Consider the following 25562-nt stretch of genomic DNA (forward strand, 5'->3'; position numbering starts at 1 on the left):
TGTTTTGTTTTTCTTTTTATCTGTATTAAAATTTAAAAACCAAAGATGAAGGCCATAGACATTCACTGTGCAATATGGGAAAAAATGTTAAGTCATTATAATATAACCTTTCCTGTTTGTTTTTTTCCCACCAGTTGAATAACTATGGCAAACCTTCTCTTCTTAGAAGTGATGTCTTTAGGGGAGAAAACTTAGAAAGATGAAAGTCCTATTTACTTGAAGTTGAGTCATCAAAGATCTCTGAGAACATTAGCCCATTTTGGACTAAAATTGTACGATGCTTTTATATGTAACTTTGTATTCAGTTTCAGTGTTTCTGGCAGCTAGGGAAATCTGGGGAGGGAAAAGATTGCAGTTTCTTGAAGGAGAGGAAGAAAATTACAAAAAATCCACCACTTCTGACATTTTGTCTTTGGGCTGCAGACTTCCAAGGACACCTAAGTAAATCTGTTCAACGTAACTGCAAGTTCTTGTGTTCCACGCTAGAGTAGTATATATCCATCAAGTTGTAATTCCAAAGTTTTGGTGCTGTTTTTAGTGGAATGGAACTCACAGTCTACTGCTTTAAATTGCTTGTATAATTCTGCCCTTTATTTAAGAGCTGTGAGTCAGAAGCTCTTTTTGCTGTACTGATCTAGATGACCTGCCCTGCATTGTGCCATACAGTTTTCTTGGAGAGGAATTATCAGCAATAATACTAAAAAAAAATAAAATACATATATATAAAATTGTATTCTCGGAAAATTATGAATGATTGGAGGCAGAAGCTTAAAATGGAATCACAAACAGAAAGCTATTATGAGGTGGTTGTTACCCATTTCTGATCATACGGAAGTCGGCTATTAATGTTCTACATGTAACATGCAGTTTATTAATGCATGCCAAGTTCGTTTGTTTTTGACTCTAGGTTACAGGGCAGACTATTCTGTTGATGAAGTTTCCTTTTACAGAGGGTCAGCTGAGAGTGGATGCCAATGTTTCTGTGCATCATCCTGGAGAGCCTTACGGAGTGAGGACGGAGGTGAAGAATATCAATAGCATACGATTCCTGGCAAAAGCAATAGGTAAATGGTTCCTTTGTTACTGGAGCATTGTAGATATTTTAGGAGGTCTCAGTAAATGAAATATGCCAAGCTCCAGAGTACACTAATCGGCCTTAAATGCCTTGACTAGCTTTGTCTGGGCATCCCATCCATGTGTCTTGCCCCTGGTGCAGGAGTCCCATTTAAGCCCGGGCTGGGGCCTTCAGACTTTGCCTAAGCAATGTCACAGGTGTGTGAGTTTCCAGTCCTGTCTCCTGATGGACCTTGGACCCGTGCTGTAGTCTTGTTCCCAGTCCTGTGGCTGGCCTCATCTCCTGCTGCTTCTGACTGAACTCCCTGGATGGACCCTGGACCCAGCTCACCCCCGTCACAGTGACCGAGACGCTGCCAGTGGACCTATGGGGCACTCTGGGGATAGCAGCCATGTTAGTCTGCAGTTTTAACTTTTATCCCTCTGCCTGTAAGAAGAACAAAGCAGATGATTCAGTGCTTAGAGTGTTTGGCTCTGAAATATGTTAGCAGTAGCTCCGTGTCGTCCAGTGTAGATGATTGCTTTCCACTGAGTACAGTAGATGGTGTGTGTGAAGTTCAGATGCAGCTTGGGTATGAGCAAGAAAAGATGATCGTTACATCCCCAAAATAAAACTGGCAAGGGCGATATGAGAATTCTTGTTCTAAATACTCTACTGGGTGAGAGGAAGGTCACTAGGAATGTATGGCTTGGCTGCAGTGCCTGGGAGAAAATGTTTTCTACTTGAAGGAAATGAAAGAAGATGAGGAAAACATGCAAGGAAAGAAACAGTGCTAGAGAGAAAGGCAGTGACTAATAATTCTGTCTGTAACTACTGCTGTTGATTTCATTAAGGTTAAATCAACAAACTTTTCCATTATTGCATAGCAGTGAAATAGTAGAATGTATAAAAGCTAATAGTGCAGTATAACAAGCTTATTTTTTTTCTTTTGTTTCTGTCAGACTATGAAATACAGAGGCAAATTGAAGAACTGGAAAATGGAGGAACAATTCTGAATGAAACAAGAGCCTTTGATTCCAAGCTTGGGTGAGTTTTTATTTTGGAGGAATATCAGGAATAATACATTTAGAGTGCTAGGGATACCCAGTGAACTGATCAGGGGAGATAGCATGGTAATGCTCAACTTCTTTCTTCTAAAGTCAAAATTCACAAGCATAGTTTCATTGCAGGTAGTAATTAATTCCTCATAAAGCTGAGGCTTTAACACAATCTGTTGATAAAAACAAGCAAACAAACAAAAAAAACACCCCTGTGTGTTACATCAAGCAGTGTCAGGGAGTTCACACACATTTTCTTTGAAGTGGCTTTAAGAAGTTCTCCTGATCTTCACAAGGTGATGTTTTGTTTTGTTTTGTTTTTTTCCAGAAAACTGATTCTGTGTTGTACCACTTCTCACATCTTACCTGTTGTGTTTTATTTTAGGTGCACTGTACCAATGAGAGACAAAGAAGGAATGCAGGATTATCGGTATTTTTTTTTCAATAAGTTAATGTTTCAAGAACTGAAAACTTATTTAATATGCTAAGCGTAGTCAATGTAATGAGTCTGTAAAGTTAGTATGGCGAGTGTAGACCTTCCACTGGAAGGGAAAGAGACCTATCAAAATCAGTTTATTTCTGAGAAGTTCAGATCTAGAACTCTCTGATCTTTGCTAAATCCCATAGATCTTTCCCAAAAACTAAGCTGGATTACCTTCGCTCCAAGTGGATAAATTGAAGGTTTGCTTTGTGGCCAGTACACATGTATTATTAAGAATGTCTGACATTAAATGTAAGAATATTCTGAGTTAAGAATTGTTCCTGCTTTAAATAAATACTGAGGGAAATGATTTTCAGATAGCAGGCCCTGCCTCTTCACGCTTAAATTCTGTTTAAGACACTATTTGAAAATCCTAACTACTGCTGAAGAGTGTCAGTGTACATAGGCAGGTTTCTACCTTAAGATCTGTGTAGCCCTATTGAGGTTGTTACCCTGCTAAGTACCTCTTGCTTTCCACCAGTGTGAGATGACAGCCATCGCAGTTTGATTGCTAGCATGATTCATGTGAGCACTCTTTCATCTACTCTCGGCAAAGTCAGTGCAGCACAGTCAAGCCACAAACAGCCAGCTGGGAAGGATCGAGCTGGAGGGTGAGGGACTAAGGCATGACTCCTGGCAGGAAGCAGTGCTGCTGGGAGCTGGGGCAGCACTGCAAAGCAGCAGCATAACCTCTGCGTGACCTAGCACAGGAGGTAATCACAGTAGTGTCTGGATGAGATGATCAGACAATGCTGCTGGTTATGCAGCTCAGTGATTACTGAGGGCTTTGGGCTCCTCTTCTCCTGCTCTGTGCCTGCCTGCATTCTCCCCTGCCTAGGGTCTTCTTAATGCTGATCCACCCAGGAGTTCCCTGGCTTTGCATCCTAGGACAGTCTTCCTGTTACTGCCAGAGTTCACTTCTTGGCTGGAAAATTGTAGTTCTGCAGGAGAATTTTCAGAGCTTCTTAGCTCTGCCCTATCTGGATTCCTATTAAACCTGCATATATTCTCATTGAAGCACAGGAAGGATTTTGAAAATATCCCACAAAGTTTAAATTAAATCTGCTTTTCCAATTAGCATTTGTAGAAATGCAGCAGAAATGGCAGTGATCATTTAAGAATTCCTTAATGTGGTAGGGGCTGGCTTATTTAACAAGACTAATAACACAACTAATTTAACAAGAATAAGAACAAATGCAAAAGAAAATTCACGCAAACCTTGGCAAAACTGGTGAGTCCAATATACTTCAAATAAAGACTGGAAAGATTACTATTAGTGCTAAGATTGTGGCCAATATTAAACTGTGTTTTCTCAGATTTTTATAATTTACTTCTTGCAAATATACATCAGATGTGAGATATGTGGTTAGGCAGATTTGAAATAAAAAATTATAGAGGTTGTCCAATGTCCTTTATTCTGAAATTTTTGAACCCCTCATTTGATCATCTAACAATGAAGTTTCTGCTTCAATTGCAGTTATTCCACTGGTTTGAAATGGCCTTCTCTTTAAGGGAGCCTTTTGTTCAGTGGTGGCACCCGGCTGAGCACAGTGACTTTGCTTTTAGAACAGCATGGGATTTCATCTAGATTTTTGAAGTTAATATGCAAAAGGTCGCAACCTGCCCAGATCACTCCTGGCAGTTGGCTCTCAATCTGGGTTTCTTCCTGCCAGTCCACTGCAGTCTTTTTGCCCAGATCTACAATTCATGCTTGATGCCAAAAGGTTGAATACGTTGTTTCCATAGCTATCATTGTCATTGTTACTAATAATATTATTTTGAGTGCAGAAGTGTTTTAATTACTCCTTTTTAAACATTGACTTTGACAATCAGTGGCAAATACTTATAGAGAATAGGGACTTTGCAGCAGTTCAGGGACTGATCTCTTAGTACTTACCATTAGTATACCAAGTAATTATTTTTTAATGTTTTATTTTGTTAAAATAGTAGTACAATTTCCAGGTGAGCTTAAACTTGTCTTTTTTTTTTTTTCTTGTTGCTTAGCTTTTGGACTAAAAATAATTCTAAGGAAGTTTTTCTTCATTTTCTCTAGGTTCATGCCAGAGCCAAATCTTCCTCCATTGATTCTATATGATACTAAATCTTTGCCAGCTAATGTGAACCATCAGCAAGTGGTAAATATTGATTGGATTCATGAAAGACTTCCTGACCTCCCCAGTGCGAAGAGAGCAAAGCTTGTTGAGCTGTATGGGATTCTTCCTGAACACAGCTTCACCTTAGTGGTAGGTCTATTGATCAAGTGCGAAAATAAACCTAGCAACTTCAAAGCTCCATTGTTTTTAAAAACATTTACAAATGTCATTATTAACCAGCTATCAGTTCTCATGGATTTTTTTTGGTTGGAAATTTGTCCAGTTCGTTGCCTACTTTGTACCTTGGAGCCATATGAATAGAATAGTAGGGGGAAAAGAAACCTTGCACAGAGCTACTAGAAAAAGCATTTCTCATGCAAGGTGCAGTCAAATAACTATTATTTAATATTGATCTTGTCTGTCTACACATGGACAAACTAGTGACTTACTGCCACAAATGTACAACTTCCTGCTGAGAAATCCTTGTCTGCAATTGCATGTTCTTCTTGTCTTTGGGTCTGGTATGAGTCTGGGCACAGTGTCAGTGTTTAACAAATTAATGGACATGCTTTCCTGACTGCAGATGGAAAACCCATAGTTTAAATCTTTCAGCTTCATGTGCCCCAGTTTCCATACTCTTTAGAAAAAAAAAAAAATAAAAAATTGACTTAGGTAAATAAACAAAATGGCTTTACAACATCAACGTTGACCTCACAATGCAGTTTACCAGGGACATGTTGAGAAGAGGGGATGTGAAAGAAAGGATGTGCCAAATGTGGATGTAAATAATGAAAAGACAACAAAATCTCATAACTTCCAAAATTAATCTAAAGGACTTAAGGCTTCTTAAATACAAATTGCATCATCTTGTTTTGGCAATGAAAACTTTGTGGTGGGTTAGTATAGCCACCCAAGTTTAGACATTTCACATAGCCAGCTAAGCTAGGACAGGGTTCTGCTTTGGTTACCTCTGTGATTAGTGGCGACAGAAGGAAAACAACTTCATGGTAAGATTCAGAGTATAACCGTAAGTACTTTAAATTGTCCTCTGGAGGAGTTCCTTTCCTTTGGCTGTAAGTGCAGGGAGAGCAGTGCACATAACTACCTAATAACCCTTCTTCGTGTGTCTTTAATACACTTGTGCTGTGTATACTGTGTATATTTTAATACACCTTTATAGAATCTGTTTCTACAGAAAACATAGTTACTTCGTCTGAAGAAAGATGTTAGGAAATCTGCTTTTGTGCTGGTGTGCCATTTTAGTGGGCTACTGCTTGGTAGGCAGATATGTTGTAAGTCTCATCGAAGTGATGAGGCTGCAGTGACTGAGAAGTGTCTGTAGTATCTTACCTTTCTGTTTCATTGTGTAAATTGCACAATGTGATTTAGCAGGCAGTATTCCTGTCCAAGTGTGCATTTTATCTTGCACATTAAAATAAAAGGAGCTCAGAAGAGGAAGTAGGTCTCTGCACACCCTTTTTTCTGTTGTTTTTTATTCTTCTCCCCCATTCTGGTGGGTTGACCTTGATCAGCTGCTAAGCACCATGCAGTTGCTTGCTCATTCCCCCAACCAGTGGGATGGGGGAGAGAGTAAGAAGAGCAAAAGCAAAAGAACTTATGGGTGGAGATAGATGTAACACTTAAAGAAGTCAAAGAAGGAGGAAGATAAAAGCAGAAGTAATGCAAGAGCAATCACTTATCACCTCCCACAAGTAGTCTGATGCCCATCCAGTCTCAGAGTGCCTCATCCCAAACCCTTTGCCCTCAGTTTTTCTTGCTGAGCATGGCATATGGCAGGTAATATCCCTGCAGTCAATTTAGGCTGGCTGTTCTTGCCTGCCCCTAGCCTGCTCCCTGCAGGAGTATAGCGGGAAAAGAGAAAGCCTTTATGCTGTGCAAGTACAGCTCAGCAGTAGCCAAAACACCGGTGCGTTACCAGCACTGTTATAGTCACAAATCCAGAACACAACCCCCTATGGCCTGCTATGAAGAAAATTAACTTCATCCCAGCCAGACTCAGTACACCCACTCCTTTCCCTTGGCATCAACCTACTTCTTCAATCTTGCTGGTATTGATGGCCTCTGCTGTGTGGTTTCTGTCATCTCTAGTAACTAACCCTATGGATTTGCCTGACCAGCTCCCCTTTCTTTCCAGCCATTCTCTGAAATCTGCTATTGCCTTTGCTTTTTCTCTCTTAGCTTTTTCCTTTTTGCAGCGTATAAGATAATTAATGAGCTCCAAGCTGAATTTTGGGATACAGCTTGTAATAAGATAATGCAACCATTTGAATGCATGAAGTGAACACATTCTTCATTGTGGGTCTTCTTTTATTGTGCATTAGAATGTCAGCATGTATACTCTCCATAAAAGTTGCTTGCCTGTTCACTGGGAGACTAGTTAACCTTAATTCATCTGAAAATGGTATGTCCATTGCTGTATTAAGCTTACATCAGAAGTTACAGAAGATTGCTGATAGGGCCAGATGCACAATCTAATGAGCATTCTTTCAGGTTAGAGCGCCCAGGAGTGCTCATTAAATAAATGGCAGTGGTAGAGGGATGACTCTAAAATGCAAAATCTCTGTTCTGTGCCAACTTGTTAGCGAAAACGCAAAAAAAAAAAAAAAAAAAAAAGTTATAATAAAACAATACTGTACCTCAGAATGCAAGTTAGTTTCTGAGCTCACTTCATGAGCTTTATTCTCATATACGATAACTGCCTGTACGCACTGCAGTATTGAGAATGTAAGTCTCTAGCGTTGCCTAATTGCAAGATGAACTGAAATGGAAGGAGAGCTTTGGCTGTTAATATCTTTGCCTGAGATTTCCTAAGTGTAAACTGCTAGATTTTTCATAGTTTTGTACAAATGACAAAAATAAGTGAAGTTTGATTTTCTTCATGCAAAATCCTTCTTATTTGTAAACATACAATTTTTTGGGCTGGATAGACTGAGTGGTATTTGGGTATTCAATTTCTGCATGCAGTTCCTACTTTGCTGTGTAAACTGTTAGGCTGTCGAATACTGTTCTTCTATCAAGAAGGATCTCTGAGAACTTGGTCAGTTATGGTAGTATAATATTTTTGCCTTGCTTCCTGTAGGGGCAAAAAAAATAAGATGCATTGGCATAGATATAAATGTGATGCTTTGTTTTCAAAGACCATGCTGAAGTCCAACTGAAAAATAGATTGGCTGTCACAGTACAGCAATAGAAAAATAAAAAAAGTCTGATCATTTCCTTTCTCATCTGAATTTCAAGTCTTTGTATACATTTACTGTTCCTCTGCTTACTCAGATAAAAGCAGCAGTTCCACTTGGGCTTGGGGTCATTCGTTTGCTGGAACAATTACATTTGTGAATCCATTAAACGGTCAAAATGGGATGCTGAAAAAGTAGTTCTTGACAATTTTGTTTACAGCATGCCACCCTCATACACTTTGGTGTGCAGGTGAATTTATGCTTCTTTTTAGAATTTAAAGCATTTTATAAGAAGCCATAAAGAAGTTTGAACTGTCTTTCTTTGACTGCTCTTCTTGCTGCTTTAACAGAGTACATTTTCTGCTTTTTTCCCCCTGACAGTCTTGCACATTTTTGCGGCAGTAGTTACCTCATAGTTGGTTATTGTGGGAGCTGTGATGGCGAAAATGGGAAGAAGAAAGCAGAAAATGACATTTGTGAACACTGATGTGGTTTTCTCCTTCAGTTCTTCAGGAAACATTATTGGTCTTTAAAAGCACAAGTTTGCATTACAGAGCCAATGTCTCTGCAGATGACACCCATGGCGTTCTGTAAAGTAGCATATTGTTTTAAACTTGTTTTAAAAGCATCTGGAATCACTCCACCCCTAGATTTTGACGTGTACTATTAAATGGTGGTGTGAAACCATATTTCAAAAATAAATTTGCATCTGGTTGAGTTCATATTTCACGCCAGTGAGATTCTGATGAATAAGTTACAACATATTTTGTGCATAATGGGAGCCCCCAAGTGGGCCTCAATCACAAGCATGGTGCTGCAATTCCAGAATTCTGGTTTTCCTTCTAAGAAGCATAAAATATGTTACTCAGAATTAAGTGAGACAGCATTCCTGTGAACCAGAACATTAGAGCTTGCAGTGGTTTTCAGCTCAGATCTATCACAAGGGACAGGTCTGTGTGTGTGTGTGTACGTTAACTCTTTATGATGTTTTAAGCCACGGTGTAGAAATACAGAAGCAGAAATGCCTAGTGTGTGCAGACAGCACACAGAAAATTGTGATGACAAATTATTAGGGAAGTAGCTAAGTTAAGATTTCACTGAAGTTTTTTTGTTTGTTTTAGAAGTGAAATGATGGATAGTAGAGCTCAGTGTATCAGAGCTGCCCCCTGATTATTTTTCTCTAAGATTAACTACGTCTTCTGAGGAGAAGTCATCAAAATGAATTTGGTAGTTGGGGTGAGTTTGGCATGACAAAAGTTGACCAAAATGCACAGCAAATTAAAGTCAAGTTCAAGTAGTATGGTATCTAGAAATTAAAGTTAATCAAGCTATTCCTTCTTTATATGGCAAGAAAATAAGGAAATCATTTCATTTCTAACTGTCATTTTGACGTTTTGACATTCTGCCTTATTCAATTCAATCTGGCATTGCTGGGTTTTCCTTCTTTTTGGCTACAGAAAATTATAGTCACTTTTAAAAAAATAAAGAAGGGCCAAGGAATTTGGGGGAATATATCCAGTTCTATGTGCACAAGTAGTCGGTAGGTATAGGGTTCAGTGCCTGGTAGCATGTGTAAGTCTATCTCTCAGAGTATTCCTGGGCTTTTCTCCTCTTACTGCTTGGAAATCATCTGATTAAAATTTGAAGGCTGTGTATGTTTGTCCTTGATTTTCAAAGGTCTGGCAGCAGCATCAGAGCTGTAACTCCAGCCAGGCTGTTGATATCCAGAAATCTGAATAAGCCCACTGCTAGAGATATGCTCTCCATCATATACGTGATAAAAGTGTTGGACATGCTGCATCTGAGCTGTGTAGCCTTCATTGAGACATGTGGCGTCTGCAGACATTGTTTTTGTGTGCATAATGTTGTAGCTAGACTACTCTGCCTGGAGTGTTTGTAAAACCTTCTGCAGCACATGTATAAAAAACAACAATAACAAAAACCAACATTTATACATACTCACTTCTTCCTACCTAAATTGGACAGGTGCTTCTGTGGAAGGGAGTCTGCTATTTAAATAATAGGTGTGTGTTTGTGCTAATGAATCCTGGGGTGAATTAGGAAGAGTGCAGTATTTAGTAGTTTATCATTTTAGTAATTCCACTTCACACATGCCTAGTTTTTAATCGTTTATTAGACTTTGATAATTACATCACCCCTCTGATGTTTGAGCTTTTTTGTTTTTTATTTTTTATTTTTTTGTCTTTAAGCAAAATTTGTTCTAATGTATTTAACCTTGGATTTTGCATTTTGTATCGCTAAGTAACTGCTAGTTAAATTTGTAAGAACATAGGTCAAGAAAGGAAGTTTGTGTCTGTGTATCAGATAAGTTTTGAGAGTTACCGGATCCACTCCACAGAAGTCCTTAGTGACTTACTGAGGCTGAGAACTTCGATTCTTTCTTTGTTCATGGTCTCAAGGTAAAGGGGAAGGGTCTGATTTCTGTCCCACCAGTTTTACAGCACTTCAATCCATTATTCTAAGTAGGTTTTAATCTGTTTTACTGAATAGAGAGCGGTACATTGCAACCTCCCTAAAAGCCATACGTCATTACTAACGAATGTGGTATCCAGAGATGGTAGAAGTTTACATTCTGAAATTTTCAAGGTGGAAAGTCCAAATTTTTTGTATTGCTATGGTGATAAGTTATCTATAAAAACAAGGGCAAAAGAGACAGTTTTGACAAGGGTGAGTTTGGGTGGAAAAGTCAGGTTTGGTTTAGCATGTACCTGGACTCTTTTTGCTCAGAAGTGTTCGCAGAGATCTGTCTGCTATCACTATGTGCTTGGAAAATGTTTCTGCTGTGATGACAGTGTACTGAGAATAACTCAGTGGCTGCCTCTAAACTGTTACCTCTGACAACTTCTCAGAGCTGGCATGTCCTCCTGTGCAGTTATGCCAAACACTGCAGAAGTCCAGTAGCACGCTGGATTTGGATTCCTCCTTGAAAAGGAGCGCTACAAGCCTTTAGTAGACCTAATAAGTTCTGTGCTATAGTTAAAGATCCATCACTGCCTTGATGTCGAGCAGCACAGCATTCAACAGACTGTGCAGTGTCTGTTCTTCTAAAAACAGGCTCAGATTTCACTTATACTATAAACTGAATCCCTTACTGTCATACCTTCTGAGCACTTAGGGTGCCGTGTGAAGCCTTACATAGCTTCTGTGAAAGCTAGAAACTAGAAAAATAAAACCCCACTCCTTACAGTATGACCTTTCCGTATCATTCAAGGGTGAATACAAGCCAATCTTACTCCATCGATCCAAAATAAGAAGAAGTGATTGCAAGATGAAAAGTGAAGTATCTGTAGACAGTTTCAGGCAAAGTCTTCTTGGTAACAGACAGCATGACAGCATGTGGAGCATTTTATTGAGCATTATATTTTCTGGCATCGTATGTATGTAGAACAAAGGAGATGAGAGGTTCTCTCCAAATGATAATTTTAGGGAGGATTTCAGAGAAAAAAGATAACTCGGTTCTTGGAAGTTACATTAAAACAGACAGGCTGACATACAAGCTATATGTATGCATTCTAGACAACATACTTTGCTTACTGTTTTGTTAATAAAATTACTCAAAAGTCTTGTGGCTTTGAAATGAATTCACAAAACCAATTTACTTTAGGATTGAGTATTTATACTCTGAATATAATTGTGTAACTAATCATGTTTGCACTTCAGTATCTCTTTGATGCATTTAATTTTTCTTTTAACAGAATGAAGACGGATTAACAGAATTCTTTGAAAATGTAGTAAAACAGACCCAGATGAAGCCAAAGAAAGTCATCGGCTGGATTTTAAATGACCTGCTGAGTTACTTAAAACAACATTCCTGTACAGTGAAGGAAAGGTCAGGCTTCTCAATTACTACAATGGTGAAACAAAATTGCTCCTTTTCTCATGTACCAAGAATAGTATCATGTCACTCTGTTGCTCACTTCTGCTTTAGTTATTATCTGTGAAGTTTGCTAGCCTAGGCAGTGCTACTTAGGCCTTGACACTGTCATGATGAATGAAGCTAACCAAATGCCTTCCAGAGAAGAGGACTATGTAGTTAAGAGTAGTAATCAGTGCCTTCCTTCTCTGGAATATGACAATGTTAAGGCATAATCAGGCAATCAATACCAAAGCTGAATATAGTGTATCATGGGAAAAAATACTAGCTTGTCATGTTAAATGGTGTGATGTTTAGGCAAGCATCAGTAGCCTAGATATATTACATATCCTTTTCTCTGAGGTAACTCTTGCCCCTTTTTCCATAGCCCAATCAGTTCTGTTCTCCTAGCTGACCTTCTGAATCTTCTCGAAAAAAAAGAGATTTCTGCTTCAGCAGCAAAGCAGGTGAGTACCTTTTTGATTTTACTGTAATTTTATTTTGAATCTGTGGGCACTTAGTCCATTTGCATAGCTACTTTATATTCAGTGTGTATCAGTACACTGCTTGTTTAAAAGGAAATTATTCAGAGTGTTGATGAAGGATAAATCTAGCATCTATACTGTATACATATAACGGATGAAAATACCTCGTGTATATAATCTTACAGATATATTTGCATATTCAGCGTTAGAAGGAAGCACAAACCAAAGAGTACATTTTCAACATGTGAACTGCAGTCAGTTAAGTAAGTTCTGCTTCTGAACAGACCGGGCACAGATCTCAATTTGGTAGTTTGAGTCAGACCTGAGTGAAAGGTCAGTGGGAACTAATCCCTGACTTGCAGTTAAGCTGGGAGTATCAGCTACTGTGTGCTAAGGGATACTAGGGTCTACATTCCCAAGTATTAGCATATGGAAATGGATATAATTACCTGATTGTAGTCACAAAAAGAAAAAGAAGAAAAAAAAAAAAGTCTGATCTGGCATACTCTGTGAGTGAAACATGGAGACTTCTGGCCTCTTTTATCCCAGCTTCTTTGAGCAAGTGTTGTTATTGGCGTCTCAAGCAAGAGCTGTCTGTAAAGCCAGTTTTCCCCCTGTCAGGACAGTTAGAAAAATCAGCACTTGGCACATTCATCTTAAGTTATGAACTGCTTATGATGGGTACTGTGACGTCTGAGTGTATATAGACAAAATTCGGAGCCCTTTTGTGAAAGGGAATAACTGCCATTCATCTCACGTTGTTTGTGGAATGTGTTGTTCTTTCAGGTAGTGATTGGCCTTTACATAAATACATCAGATGGCCGTTTGTTCTCAGGTGATCAGCAAAATTGCTAATAAAGATATTTAGTTTGCTTTGTGTGCTTTCAAGAGTTTAACACTGGAATACACAGGGCTGGCTTCCGCTTTTTTAGCACAAATGGAGTCCAAGAACAACTTTGGAACGGTACAGAGAGCAGTGCACCTTTTGCATGGTTATAAACCAAGAGTAACAGTTGCAAATGTGGCTCTTTACCCTACTTGGAGACACTTAAACCTCCTGGTTTGGGGGGGGTTTCTTGTGCTTCTTAATTAAGCTGGGCTTGTGGTTGGTCTGCTCCTCAGAATAGCCAGCGGCTTATTATAGGCACCATAAATACAAGACCTAAGTGCCTGACTTCAGGCATGTGCATTTGGAAATTTTAGATTGCAAAAGTAAAAGCTTCAAAAAGAACATAACATTAAAAGGAAACGCGTTGGGATGCCGGGTGGTTGTGTGCCCGTGGGGTAACGGGACACCCATCAGCTTGGAGTCTGCGTCTGAGAGAGGAGCTTCAGAACTCCATTCTTAATTCTCAGCTTCCTTGTGGAGGTAGAAACGGGGTACTAATGCTTTTCTGCTGGAGGTTTTTCCTTGTGATATATCTGTACGCCAGCACTTCTGACAGGTTATGAAATGTCAAGAATTTCAGAGATGCCTTTCTTGTTTAATTACAAACTCCTTGTAATGTGCGTGTTGTCCTCTCTGTTCTGAAATTGGACACAGAGAAATAACAGTACTGTTTGCCATCACTGAGTGATGCTATCAAACTGCAGGAACCTTGCCGCATTTAGAAAAGTATTTTGGTTGCCTGGATGTCAGAAGAATAACAAATGTTTATAACAATTCTCAGCAGTAGGCAGAGATACTGGATGGCCCGAGGGCAGAAAGGGCTATATATACACAACAGCAGATGAATTGCAGCACTTGGGGTGGGGGAGAACGAATTGCAGCGGTGGAGACGGATCCAACTAGAAATGATAGAAGGGTTTGATGGGGTGAGCACGCAGACGTGTATCCACATACACGGCTCACAGCAGGAAGCTGTTAAAAGTTTTAATTTTTTAAGAGGTTTGTGTTCGGTCTCTGCTGTGTGAGGCATTAGAAACACAGACAGATAAAAGCCGAGAGTGCTGATTATAGACACAGAACATTGTATGGTAGGATGCATATGCCAAGGAAAGGGCACTGTGTGCTTGCATAATTAACACTTAGGTAATTACGGAGCTCACGCCCAACTTGCCATCAAATATAGCATCCTGCCCAGAGGTCTCCGAAGCGGTTTCAGTCTGGCATGCCTGTGCGCAGGGGGGCAGCTCCCACGCTGCAGGGCTGTGGGGTGAGTGTGGCCTGGGCCAGGGGAGCCTTGAGGCTCCACTTTGAAGTCCACGGCGGGACGTCCCGGTGCAACTTCCCCAGGGCTGGAACCACTCCGGTGGGCAATACACCTCAACGGGGCCTCAGTCCTCACTTTGGGGCTGGCAGGGTGTACATCTGTGGCATCAGGGCCCGCTTGTGTGTTCCGGAGTTGGAGGAGGACGGATCCTGGGGCAGGAAAGCAGAAAGTGGCCCTGGCTGCTGAGAGCCCTGCTGGAGCAGCTCAGCGTGGAGCCCTCGTTGCCTGTTCTTCAGGGATCTGGAGCAGGGTACGGAGCAGAGCAGCCCCCAGGTCTTGTTTGCTTATGCAGTTGCATATGTCACCCACATAGGAATAACTTCAGCACACCCACTTGGCACCCCTGCTTTAAAGTAGATAGCAGGAAAATGAGCACAGTACACAAACCTAAACAGAACCATCTGCTTTGACAATTATGGCTGCGCCATCTGGAGCACTGGACCCAGCCTGCCCCTCACTTTTGTCAGAGGCTGAGGGACAACTGCCAGGCATCAAGGCTTTCCATCAGTGGCAAGGAGAGATGCCCACAGGACAGGCTCGAGTGGTGCTGCCTGCTGCTTCCCTCCCACCTTTGGCAGGAAATGACTGCGGGTAGGGTTTCCAGTTGGAGCCGTTCTCAGGCGCAGCAGTCAGCTGGCATCTTCACCAGTTGCAAAATGTTTGATATGATGCCCATGGCAGCCAGACGTGTGAGTCCTGATTAATTCGTCTTGACCAATGGTTCGCTGCTATGCCGGTGTAGGTAGAGAGAGCAGAACATCATTAAAATCTAATCACGCTCAGGCAAGAATCAATAGTAGAAACTACTGAGATTTCAGTAATGGAAATGAGGCCTGAGATTCTCGTTTTGGCTCTGGAGACCTCATAATTTGATCCCACTGTTCTGGTGCAGACAGTTTGTGTAAATGAGTTGAAATCATTTTTTAAACTGCTTTCTTTAGATCTGTACTCTTTGCCAAGTAGCGAAACACATTTTTTAAAGTGCATCTTTGACAGGACTTGGCCACATCTCTTTCTGCTTTCCTTCATACCTGTAAACAAGCAGGGGCCTTGATAACATTATTGCTCTGGTAGCTGAGTGGATATGCTTGTTACCAAATTGAAAAGTACACGTGATGCAGATGCCACAGGGAAAATCTGGTGCCGTGAAGGTTTCTAACGGGCAAGCTTTTCTCCGTGCCAGGAGATGTTTGGCAGAGGACAGGCGGGGAAGCAGAGCTGTGGCCGTGACCGTCAAGCTGTCCTGCCCCCTGATCTAAGGCAGCCTGATGGATGAGTTGCTCCTGGGTAACTCTGCCATGCTTGGCTGCTTAGATTTTGTTTGTCGCAGATTTTCTCCTCCCGCAGCACGTAACGTCTTGCTTGCATACATACCAGTCCTAAAAATCACATCTGCCTCTTTCCAGGATGGTGATGGGGCATATTTACTGTCCAACCTCTGATGTGTGCAGTTCTTGGGGCTCTCTGGGGTGTTTTGTCATGGGCTGTGCTGTGCAAAGAGGACAGAGCTCCTTCTGAGGGGCGCTGTACCAGCCCAGTGCCTCGGGAGGCCCTCAGGGAAGGAAGGAGCAGGTGGAGGCTGCCGTGGAATTAGGCCATGGAGTGCAGCAAAAAGAAAATAACGCAACCTGCTGCAGACTGGGTGGATCTTTGCCGGGTGTGTTTGTTTCTAGGGGTGTTGCAGGTAGCACTGGCACAATGATTTGCACTCTATTGCACTGGAAGGAAGATCTTGCAGAAGGCATCATACACTGCATTGATTTGTTTAGATGTAAGCAGCTGAAAGCTTTACTCAGTGTGGTTCTAACTCTGGCCGCTTATCGGTAGCTTTAATGTTGTGATCTGCCTGCAGCCCTCTTACGGGGGAAAAACAAGGCGCTTTGTGTCGCTGCCCTCTCTTGGGGTCTCCAGCACTGTGACAAGATACCATCGAATGCTTTGGGGTACAGCTGGCAAACAAATCTCTATTTACAAGAATTGTCAGCACGTGGTTCTTACAGACCTCTCGTGGCTACAAAATTGCTTAACCACGGGTCTTTCGTATCGGAGAAGTCTTCCACACCGAAGGCTGGGGTACTTAAAGTACCATCCCGCATCTTCCATTCTTCCTAAGTTGTCTTGCTGCCCTGCTAATTATTTAACACACGGTTTGAATGGCCTTTCTCCTTTCCCCTTCCCAGCCTCTCCTCCATCTACACTGAGTGTTTAGTGCTGAAATTTTGACGTGACATCCATTTCCATACTGGTACACAGCAGTGGCCCAAACATACAATTATATCTTCAGAGCAGGATGAAGCACAAGCAGCTGTTTTAATAAGGGTTTTCTTTCTCTCCTCCCACAGCTCTGAAATAAGAGCAAAGGGAATACAGAAAATGACTGCCCAAGGAAATTGTTTTTTTATAAATGTTCCCTTCTCTCAAGTTTATTCCAGGGCAATAGCCCTGCTATGGCATAGGAGAACACACCAGCATTAAGAAGTAATTATTCCAGAGGCTTAGGTTCACCCCGCATCCCTGTGCGTGGAGGTGATGCATAGGTGGGCTGGAGCTGCTGCACGGAATCGGCTCGGCACCATTTCTCTTCTGCTTTGTCGTACGTATCCTCATTACAGCTTGCTGATGAGGGCTGGTAATGAGATGAGTTACCTGGGATTGGACTCGGTACAGCAGTCAGCTAATCGTCAGCTCCTGTGCAGAGACATCGCTCATGGAAATGCATTTTCTCACCGTGCTCAGGCACTTCTTGTGCACAATGTGAGACGAGCGCGAGTGCTGCCTGAGAAACAGCCTCGCTGGTGGCGGTGGTGCCTGCCACTGGGCCCACCTGCAGCAGGGGGCAGAGCTCAGAGCGGTGAGCAGCACGTGCTGCTGCCCAAAGGAGGGACAGAAGGTACATGGGGGCTGCAGCAGGCAAACTTCTTGGAACAAGTATCCTCGCTGCTAGCAGGCAGCTCCTGGTGCTGCGGCGGGCTGCAGAGCACCCAACCACTCTGTGCAGGGAGTGAAAAGGCTTCGATTGATTTCAGGGTGCTGAAAAAAGGAGGGAAGGCACAAGAGCTCTTTCAGCACAGCGCATGATTAAATCTTGGGCTTGTTCATGTTGAGACAATCTGCTCTTGCTGCTACTAAAATCTGACTTAGCTCTGTAATTAAAATACTTGCATGTAAATAACATTGATACGTACAGCAACTGACCTTCGCCACTCATTGTGATTTTCAGGTGTTCGAGGAATTGTGGAAGGGAGAAGGAAAGACGCCTCTTGAAATCGTTAAAGAAAAGCAGCTTCAACTGCTAGAGGATCAAGAGGAGCTGGAACAGATCTGCCAAGCAGTGATTGATGAACACGAAAAGGAGGTGATTATGGTGGTGTTGGAAAGCTCGGGCACTGTGTTAGGCTGTGCCGCTAAAAAGGAGGGGATTAAAATGGCCTTTTCTCTTTTAATTGCTATTTGAGATCTAGAGCCAGTATAGCAGCATTAAAGCTGCTGCACAGCTATGATCATGTCTTTTCTTCTCCTTTCTTATTTTACTAAGTGTTTCTTTGGAAATTGAAGCTTACACAAAATGATCAGCAGAAGAAATTACCAGTCTGGCTAATGTGCTAAGTCATTCTATGAAACCATAAAAATTTAATGCAAGGAAGCCAAGCTACGGGGCTTTCCTTCTGTCTTCACCTATGCAGTGTACTGGCCTTAACCTGACCTCGCCACTTGGCCACGTAACTCTCATTATGTCATTTCTTGAGATATTAGAGCAACAGCACTACGCTGTTCTGAATCTGAAGACTGAGGCTATCCAGCAGCAAGGCATATGTTACGGGATTAGAGACAGTATCAGAACTGGCAGGGCCAAAATTTCACTTGTTTCTGTCTCTTCTCCATGTCCCCACCTTCCCTCAGTGCCAGAGGCAAGCCTCGCTTGCTGTCCTGCCTGGCGCTGTCTGTGGGGTGGGGAGGAGCCGGCCCCATGTGGCAGCAGCACCTGTGGGTTCAGGGGGCTGCGTGTGCTGCAACAGGGCTGCTGTCAGCTCTGCTGGCCTGCGCTTAGGCTGTAGCAGCAGCACAAGTGCTGCAGTGTGTTCAGGACAGGGTTTCAGCTCTTCCCCATCCCCATCAAAGGACGTGCAGCAGCCTGCGTGGCCATCAGGCTCACATGCTCTGAGCCAGGAAAAGGGGAAAAAGTACGTGTTGATCTTGAAGGGGAGGAGTGGGAAGGAATCCTGACAGAGTCTAACATCTGCTTTATAAAAAACAAAATGAAAACAAGTGCTTAGATGTACTGTGGAGGGAAAATGTAAAGGCAGAAGTGAATAGCTTGCTTCTACTATAAACATTGTCTAGATACATTTGCCATTTGGAAAAAAGACATTAACATCTTTTGAGAACAATACCACCCACCCCAGATCTCATTGGGGGATGCTAACAGCTCTGCAAGAGCTTTTGATAAAGAAAATGAGCTTGCAGTAGGTCGGCGTGACCTCCATCAGACTGACTTATTTGCAGAGCCTGATAAAAGTGCTCCTGTATTTTCTGGCTAGAGCAGAAGCACAAGTGTGGATAGAAAGAACATTAGAACTGATTGGGAAGTGCAGAAGCTGAAGGTCCATAACTATACTCCCATTTCAATAATAATGCCTTGCCTGAGAATATAATTCCTCTCTGCTTTCCCCTGTTTGAGTCAAGCCAAATGCAGGAGAATGGCCTCACTTCCCTCCTTTTTCCAGGTGATCTTTCACTACAGCAACAGCTGCCTTGAAGCCCTGTAATTCACTACTTCAAATTGCTGCAAGAGCTTGCATGACAAAATAGTTAGCTGAGTACTTGCCAGGGGAAAAAAGTATGCCTTGCTTTCTGATAGCAACTTTCTTTAAAAAGAACTAACCTCGACAAAGTTGTTCAAAGCGACACCAAGCAGTTCATGAAAACACAACATCCAGGCTGTACCATACTCTCCCCTGTATAAGGAATTCCTAGCATGGAAGGCGTAATGAGTCCTTTCCATACTGTGACGATACCAAGAAGATTTTAGCCTGCCAATAATTCAGATACCCTAATGAGCAGCCGTATTTGCATTTGCGCTCAGCATTGTCACAGTTGGTGGTTCATATGTTAGCCATCCTTCCCTTAATGTCTGTAAATACAGCGTCCTGGTTAATTGAAGCTATCGTGTTTTGCCCAGTAATTCTGACAATGTAGGGAATGTCTTCCTGCCACTCAAACAGTATGAAGACCAGAAGCTTGTGTTTCAGCAGTAGCATATCACTTAGAAATGTCCAAAAGTAATTTTTTCAATACTTTTTTCCACAGCTTCTTTACTTAGGTTTTAAACATGGCCTTGATATTTTGCAGGTAATTGTGCACCGAAAACCACCTCCCTGACAGGAGGCCATATTTGCTTTTTGCAAAGGATTCCTTGCTTAAAGGAAACAACGTGCTGTTACCAAACCACCTGAGTCTGCTCTTGAAGGACCTCACAAATATCAAATAGATTGTGATTCGATGCAAATTATTATACCTGACCAGTATGTCGAAGAAAACATAAGATAGGCTTCTTTTTGCTAATAGGCTCTATCTCATTTTTCTTGCTGTTTTCCAGGAAGTCAACTGTTCAAGTTGCAGACCTTGTTTACATCCAAAAATGTTCTCTGGCTTTTTCAATAAGAACAAATCTTTCTATTAGTTGTAAGGCCCTGCTGCTGCAGAGACTTGCTGTTTTCTCAGGGGAGCAGAGCAGGAACTTATTGCAAAGCTGAAGGCAGTTTTTATAAATAACAACTTAGCCCCAAAATATAGTGTTCAACCATGCTGGACAAAGGACAAACCTTTAGGTTTTGTCTTAAAGGACAAAAATATTCATGATTTGGCAATGAATGAGTGAAGACGCTGTTTTCCAGTAACAATGGTGTTTATCTGTTCTTTTAAAGGTTATGGCGATAAAAGCAGGAAATCAAAAAGTCGTAAATAAGTTAATTGGACTGGTTCAAAGAGCAACCCAAGGCCGATCCAATCCTGTTCTGGTGAAGCAAATATTAGAGAAGAAGCTGTCAGAGTAGCCACAAGGGAAAACTGCACAACTGTCTACAGAAGGCACGCTTCATCCCGTGTGGTTCACTGCTAACTAACTGTGGTGCCTCCTTGTGTGGCAGCATTACGTGCCCCAGGTCGGTTCTGCTGCAAGGAGCATTACTTTCTTGCCTTCCCAGCTGCATCAGCCAAAGGCAGATGAGTGAAAGACCACCTCAACAGATGATGATGGAGTTGTTTACATGTCCTCCACTTTGGTGGGGCATTCAGAAATGTAATTTACATACAGCCACAGGGAACAAGTTCCCAGAAAAGTCTGTGAGTATACAGAGCGTAAGTTGTATTCGTTAGTTTTGTAATAAAGCAAGTGTAAACTGAGCTCTTCTAGCATCCTGAGATGGGCAATTCACAGCTCTTGAATGCATAAACCTGGTGGTACATACTAAGAACCCATTGTGAATTAGTGGGAGCACACTAGTAGATACAATCAAAACACCTAGGACTAATGAAGAATGGCCGCATGTGCCTGCATGCCTAGCAGAAGAGGGAATTAAAAAAAAGTGCCATTGCCCTCATTCTTCCTGGTTTCTTAGGTACGGGACAAGGACAAAGTCCTGAAGTCCACTGAAGAAGTCCACTGAAGTCCATGGTCCTAGAGTTAAGTTCCCCTTCCCAACTCATTGACATATTTAAATCCTTTAGCTGATCAAGCCATTAACAAGAAGCCCAACTAGGGGCAGCCATTCAAATTTACAGGTGGGAGGGCAGGAAATCCCATTTAGCACCAGGGGGCTCTTTGGAGTTCTTACATCCCTTTTGGAGGCTGCTCAATGGTACATTTTAAAGACCATATTTACCTCCAACCCCAGAGATGCTTCTTCAGAATTGTTCCTGGAGAGGTGCCCCCTGGGCACATGTTGCCACAGAAGACATGCAGCAGGTATACTCCGGGCTTTTAGTCACCTTTTGCAAAGGTGATGTTTGCAATGCTAGTTCAGGCTAGGTTGATGGCAGATAATTCTCATGAGTATCACTGCTAACGTTTGTCTCAAGGAGAAGATTTCTGCACAAATTGGCTCACGGTTCACCTTTGAACTCTGAATTAGAAGACAGAAAAAAACTACGGCTTTCAAATACATTTAATGAATAAAATGTATACCCAGAATTCACATAAAAATAACTTTACAGTTAAAAAGTCATACAGCTGACAAAAAGCAGTAACATGGTTGCAATCAAAAACCATGACCCTTACAAAAACACAAAACCAGGATTTTCTTGTAGCCTGACAGTCACACAAAAGTTTTTACTATGTTTTCATAGCATGAGCAAGAAGTACCATTTTCTCTTACACAGTGGTGTAAGCTTTCAGTTAATACAAGGTTTAGACTATACAGCAAACTTTACATTTTAGAACTGGAGGTCTGTTCAACTCCTGCCACGGCAGGAAGAACCCAAAAGGCACAAGGGCTTCTGTGTGAAATCTCAAATCCTAATTTAAAGGTACTCCTGGGTGTAAAAAAACACAATTGTTTCCAAAAGGTTGTCCTCCAAGGTTAATGCTTTTTGTTGTACAGCTTGATGCTGTTGTGCTGAGTTTATCCTCTATAGTAGTGGGTGCCTCTTGAAAAATAAATAAAGAGTTGAGAAGCACAACACTGTATTTGGGACAGTAACAATTAAGCTGTATTTAAGAGAGGGAAGGCGCTCCACTACTGTAGCATGGCTACTGCTGGTAAATGTCTTTCTTTTCAATGGTTATAACTTTGTACCCACTCTTTTCCTAAATAACTAGACTTTGTTAATACAGTACAAAATCTGTTAAAAATCATGAGCCAAGTTCTATATGAGTACAGCATTAGGTCTTGAATTGGATTTACTCTAAGTCTCAACCTATTTTTCACCTCCACCTGCCAGCCACAGTGGATAACTAGTAAGATAGAAAGGGATAATTTTAATATTCTTTCTCTTTGAGGGAAGGTAAAGATCAGCCACAGCCTATAAATTTTGAACTATATTAAGAACCAGTCACTTGTTGAATTTTTAAACAAGTCTTCTGCAGACACACACAAAATGTAAATTTCTTTATGATAGGAAGAGAAGTGTTTTTGAGTCAGAGCAGTTCAAGATGATGGATCTTTTTTACATTCGTGGAGATAGCAGCTATCAGCTTCGAAGCAGTCTGAGCTGGCAGCAGGAGCCAGAGGTAAGAAAGCTCAGCGTGGCCAGCTCACGTGGTTCTGACTACGGCAGCCTGCGGTAAAGGGCTCGTCAGTCACACCCCGCCATCCTGAGCAAACCCATACAACCAAAATTCATACCACCACACTGTGTCCTAAATGGAGCTAAAGGCAAATTCTAAACATCCCAGAAGTAAACTTCATACTGAGCACAAGAGCAGCTTTGGCTTAGCTGTGTATAGCAATACTCTGCAAAGCACATTAAAAGACAGAAGTAGCCTCACGGAATTCTGTATCTGCTATTGCAAAGACTACATAAATAATAATAATAAAAAGCAACCACCCCCAAAACCAGAGGACAGGTAGGTCCAGGAAGATAAAATGCAGAACCTGGCGATGAAGGGTTCAGAGGCTGTTTTAAACACAGTTGTATCAAGGCTAGGAACTCAACTCGAGAATTAAGGTGGGGGCTTTGCCCCTAACTGGTAAGCCTTGCACAGCCATGACAGGGCTCCCTGAGCTACCGAGTGCAGGTGCCATCTGGGCAACAGCAGCAGGCGGGGTGAGTTAAGGACAGGTTCGTGCAGATTTTCAGCAGTAGCCGTCCATGAACAGAGGGACGAGGAAAATGCTCGCAAATTAAAAGCTGACACCAGACACTGTCATGACAAGCTCATCTAACCGCTGATGAAAGTCCTCTAGGAGGTCACCCCTGAGGCGGAGAGATGATACTTACCATCCCCTATAGCTGAGGGATCCCGTACCCGGGGCTGTGCAAGAGGAGAAGAAAGTTGACAAAAAAGATGCTGGCAAAGCTGAAGTAGCGAAGAAAGAATTTCTAGCGCTCAGCCTTGGCTGCAGAGTTTAATTTTAACTGTGTTAAAAATAGAAGCATATGATAGGAGCCTTAACTAAAAATTTACAGCTAGAATATTCACACTGCACTTTCACTGCAGCCCCTCTCCACTCTGTGGCATGGCGTCAGCACGCTGCAATGTTCTCGTTTCTGTTCTGAGCACCCCTCTACCTACACACTCTCACAATCACTGACCTCAGCAGCACCTTCTCAGTAATTTATGTCCCTGTGTGTATGCTTGACATGTAGAGTGGCTTTTCTTCTCTTAAGCAAGTTAGGTTTTCCCTCAACTCTCTCTTCTAAAACTGCTCAGGGTAGAAGGCAGAACAGCACGCTAGTCTTTTTGCCCTCATTGCCTGCATCTTCCTTGTAATGCTGTTTACAAATACCCCGAAGTTTGTTATATTATGCTTCACACAACAGGCACATAAAACCAAGCTGCCGCAGACAGGAGGTCAAGATTTATCCCTCTGGACACTCAGGAGGTTGCCTGCACTGGGCTGGCTGGTTGGTGCAAATCTCTTCCCTGCTCCCCTGCAAGATGTGGCAAACTTTCATATAAAACACAGAGAAAGAGCAAATGATATTGCTACACAGTGTGAGGAAGGCAATAAAATCCCAAGTCCTAAGTTGTCAAGGCCTGTGATTTGCTGTGCGTTTTTCTGCCCATCGTGATGGTAAATTTAAACTCCAGGCAGAAGAGTCTCTGGGCCGAGCCAGACCCGTAATTAGGGGTCACTGCAGCAGGAACACAGCGCCGCCAGGAATGCTCCTCCTTTTCTGACTGTGCTCCAACTCACAATGTCTGGCTGTACAGCCTGAATTTAACCGCACTACAGCAGAGCTTCAGTGGGCAGCAGGAGTGCCCGGCTGCTGCCACGAGACGAGAGGGATGCGAGTTCAGTTCAGGGGGCAATGCAGCTGTGTGCGGTCCTACTGAGTGCTGGGCCAGCCCTCGCAGGCACTTAGTCCCAGCCCCCAGATCTCCTGTGGGGCCTTCAGGCGTTACACGGTTATTTGGATGTACAGGTGGAGAGGGGCCCTCACCTCCTGTCCTTCCAACAGTTTCACTCCAGGGAGTGCTCCCTCCACTCACAGCCATTACGCGTAAGCCCAAAGCAAGAGCTCTCCTGACACTGCCGCACCAACCACAGCTTCAATTACCTCAAGCAGCTACACCCACAAAGCTGGCATAGCCACCAGCAAGTTGCATTTTGCCTCCTCATTCCTGAAGCCTTTAGTTTCAGACTGGTCTTAGAGGCGCTCAGACCCCGCTGTTACCACGCTGGAGTTTTAAGACCGACGCCTGGACACGGGGAAGCACCTGGAGCAGCACGAGGCCTCGGCTCAAGGTGCAGCAGGGAGTGCCAGGAGCCAGCACCGCTCCCTGCCCTCAGAGGACGGGCAGGATGGCATTTTGTCCGGGCCCTGGCCAAGCTGCCGCAGCAGCACTCAGCCAAACGCAGTTTAGCTGTCCTGGATTTAACTCGTTATTTTTTTGGTCCGAATCCAAGCTAGTTGCTTTTGAAGCAGACTGCAATAAAATACAGCTGCTATGGAATTGGCTTCGTCGGAACTGGAAGGTTGCAGGTATTCAGGCCACAATACCTAATTGTATGCAGGCATTCTGCCGAAGCGCCAGAGAAAGTTATTTGGTTGAGAACTGCAGCCTTTGCACAAAAGTTCCATCAGGGCTTTAAGCCCAGAGACTTCAGTCTTAATTTAATCCAGCTGCCACACAAGAACCATTATAATCAATGAACAAAAAGAAGATTTGCACAGTCAGCAACAAAACGCCACTCTAAGTACCTACACATTTAAGAATACAAGTAATGCTCCTATTCATAAATAAGAGGCTTCCAACTGGGCATGTAACAAATGAAGCACGTTGATGCAGGGCCACAACGTGTTCAGAAAAGCTGGGGGCCCCTGAAAAATTAAGTACATTTACTCAGAGTCGGGCTTTCACAGCTAACAAAGTCACCGAAGTAGCGCTGCGTTCCCTGGCTGCCTTCGGCCTGACAGCTGGCACTGCTGTCCTATTATCTGA

At 42.5% G+C, this 25562-nt stretch overlaps 1 protein-coding gene across 1 annotated transcript in view; it reads left to right on the forward strand.

Moving 5' to 3' along the window:
- GATB (glutamyl-tRNA amidotransferase subunit B) overlaps positions 1-20857 on the forward strand; it is a 43174-nt gene extending 22317 nt beyond the window's left edge. Inside the window, exons 6-13 of the mRNA XM_032186248.1 lie at positions 951-1064; positions 2017-2101; positions 2498-2542; positions 4647-4836; positions 11600-11733; positions 12146-12224; positions 17676-17810; positions 20380-20857. Of these exons, the coding sequence (XP_032042139.1) occupies positions 951-1064; positions 2017-2101; positions 2498-2542; positions 4647-4836; positions 11600-11733; positions 12146-12224; positions 17676-17810; positions 20380-20508 (911 nt within the window). The 3' untranslated portion in view covers positions 20509-20857. The remainder of the gene's footprint in view (positions 1-950; positions 1065-2016; positions 2102-2497; positions 2543-4646; positions 4837-11599; positions 11734-12145; positions 12225-17675; positions 17811-20379) is intronic.
- The last annotated feature ends 4705 nt before the right edge of the window (positions 20858-25562 follow it).

This window comes from Aythya fuligula, chromosome 4 (assembly GCF_009819795.1).
Source record: "Aythya fuligula isolate bAytFul2 chromosome 4, bAytFul2.pri, whole genome shotgun sequence".
In the NCBI taxonomy this organism is placed as follows: Eukaryota; Metazoa; Chordata; class Aves; order Anseriformes; family Anatidae; genus Aythya; species Aythya fuligula.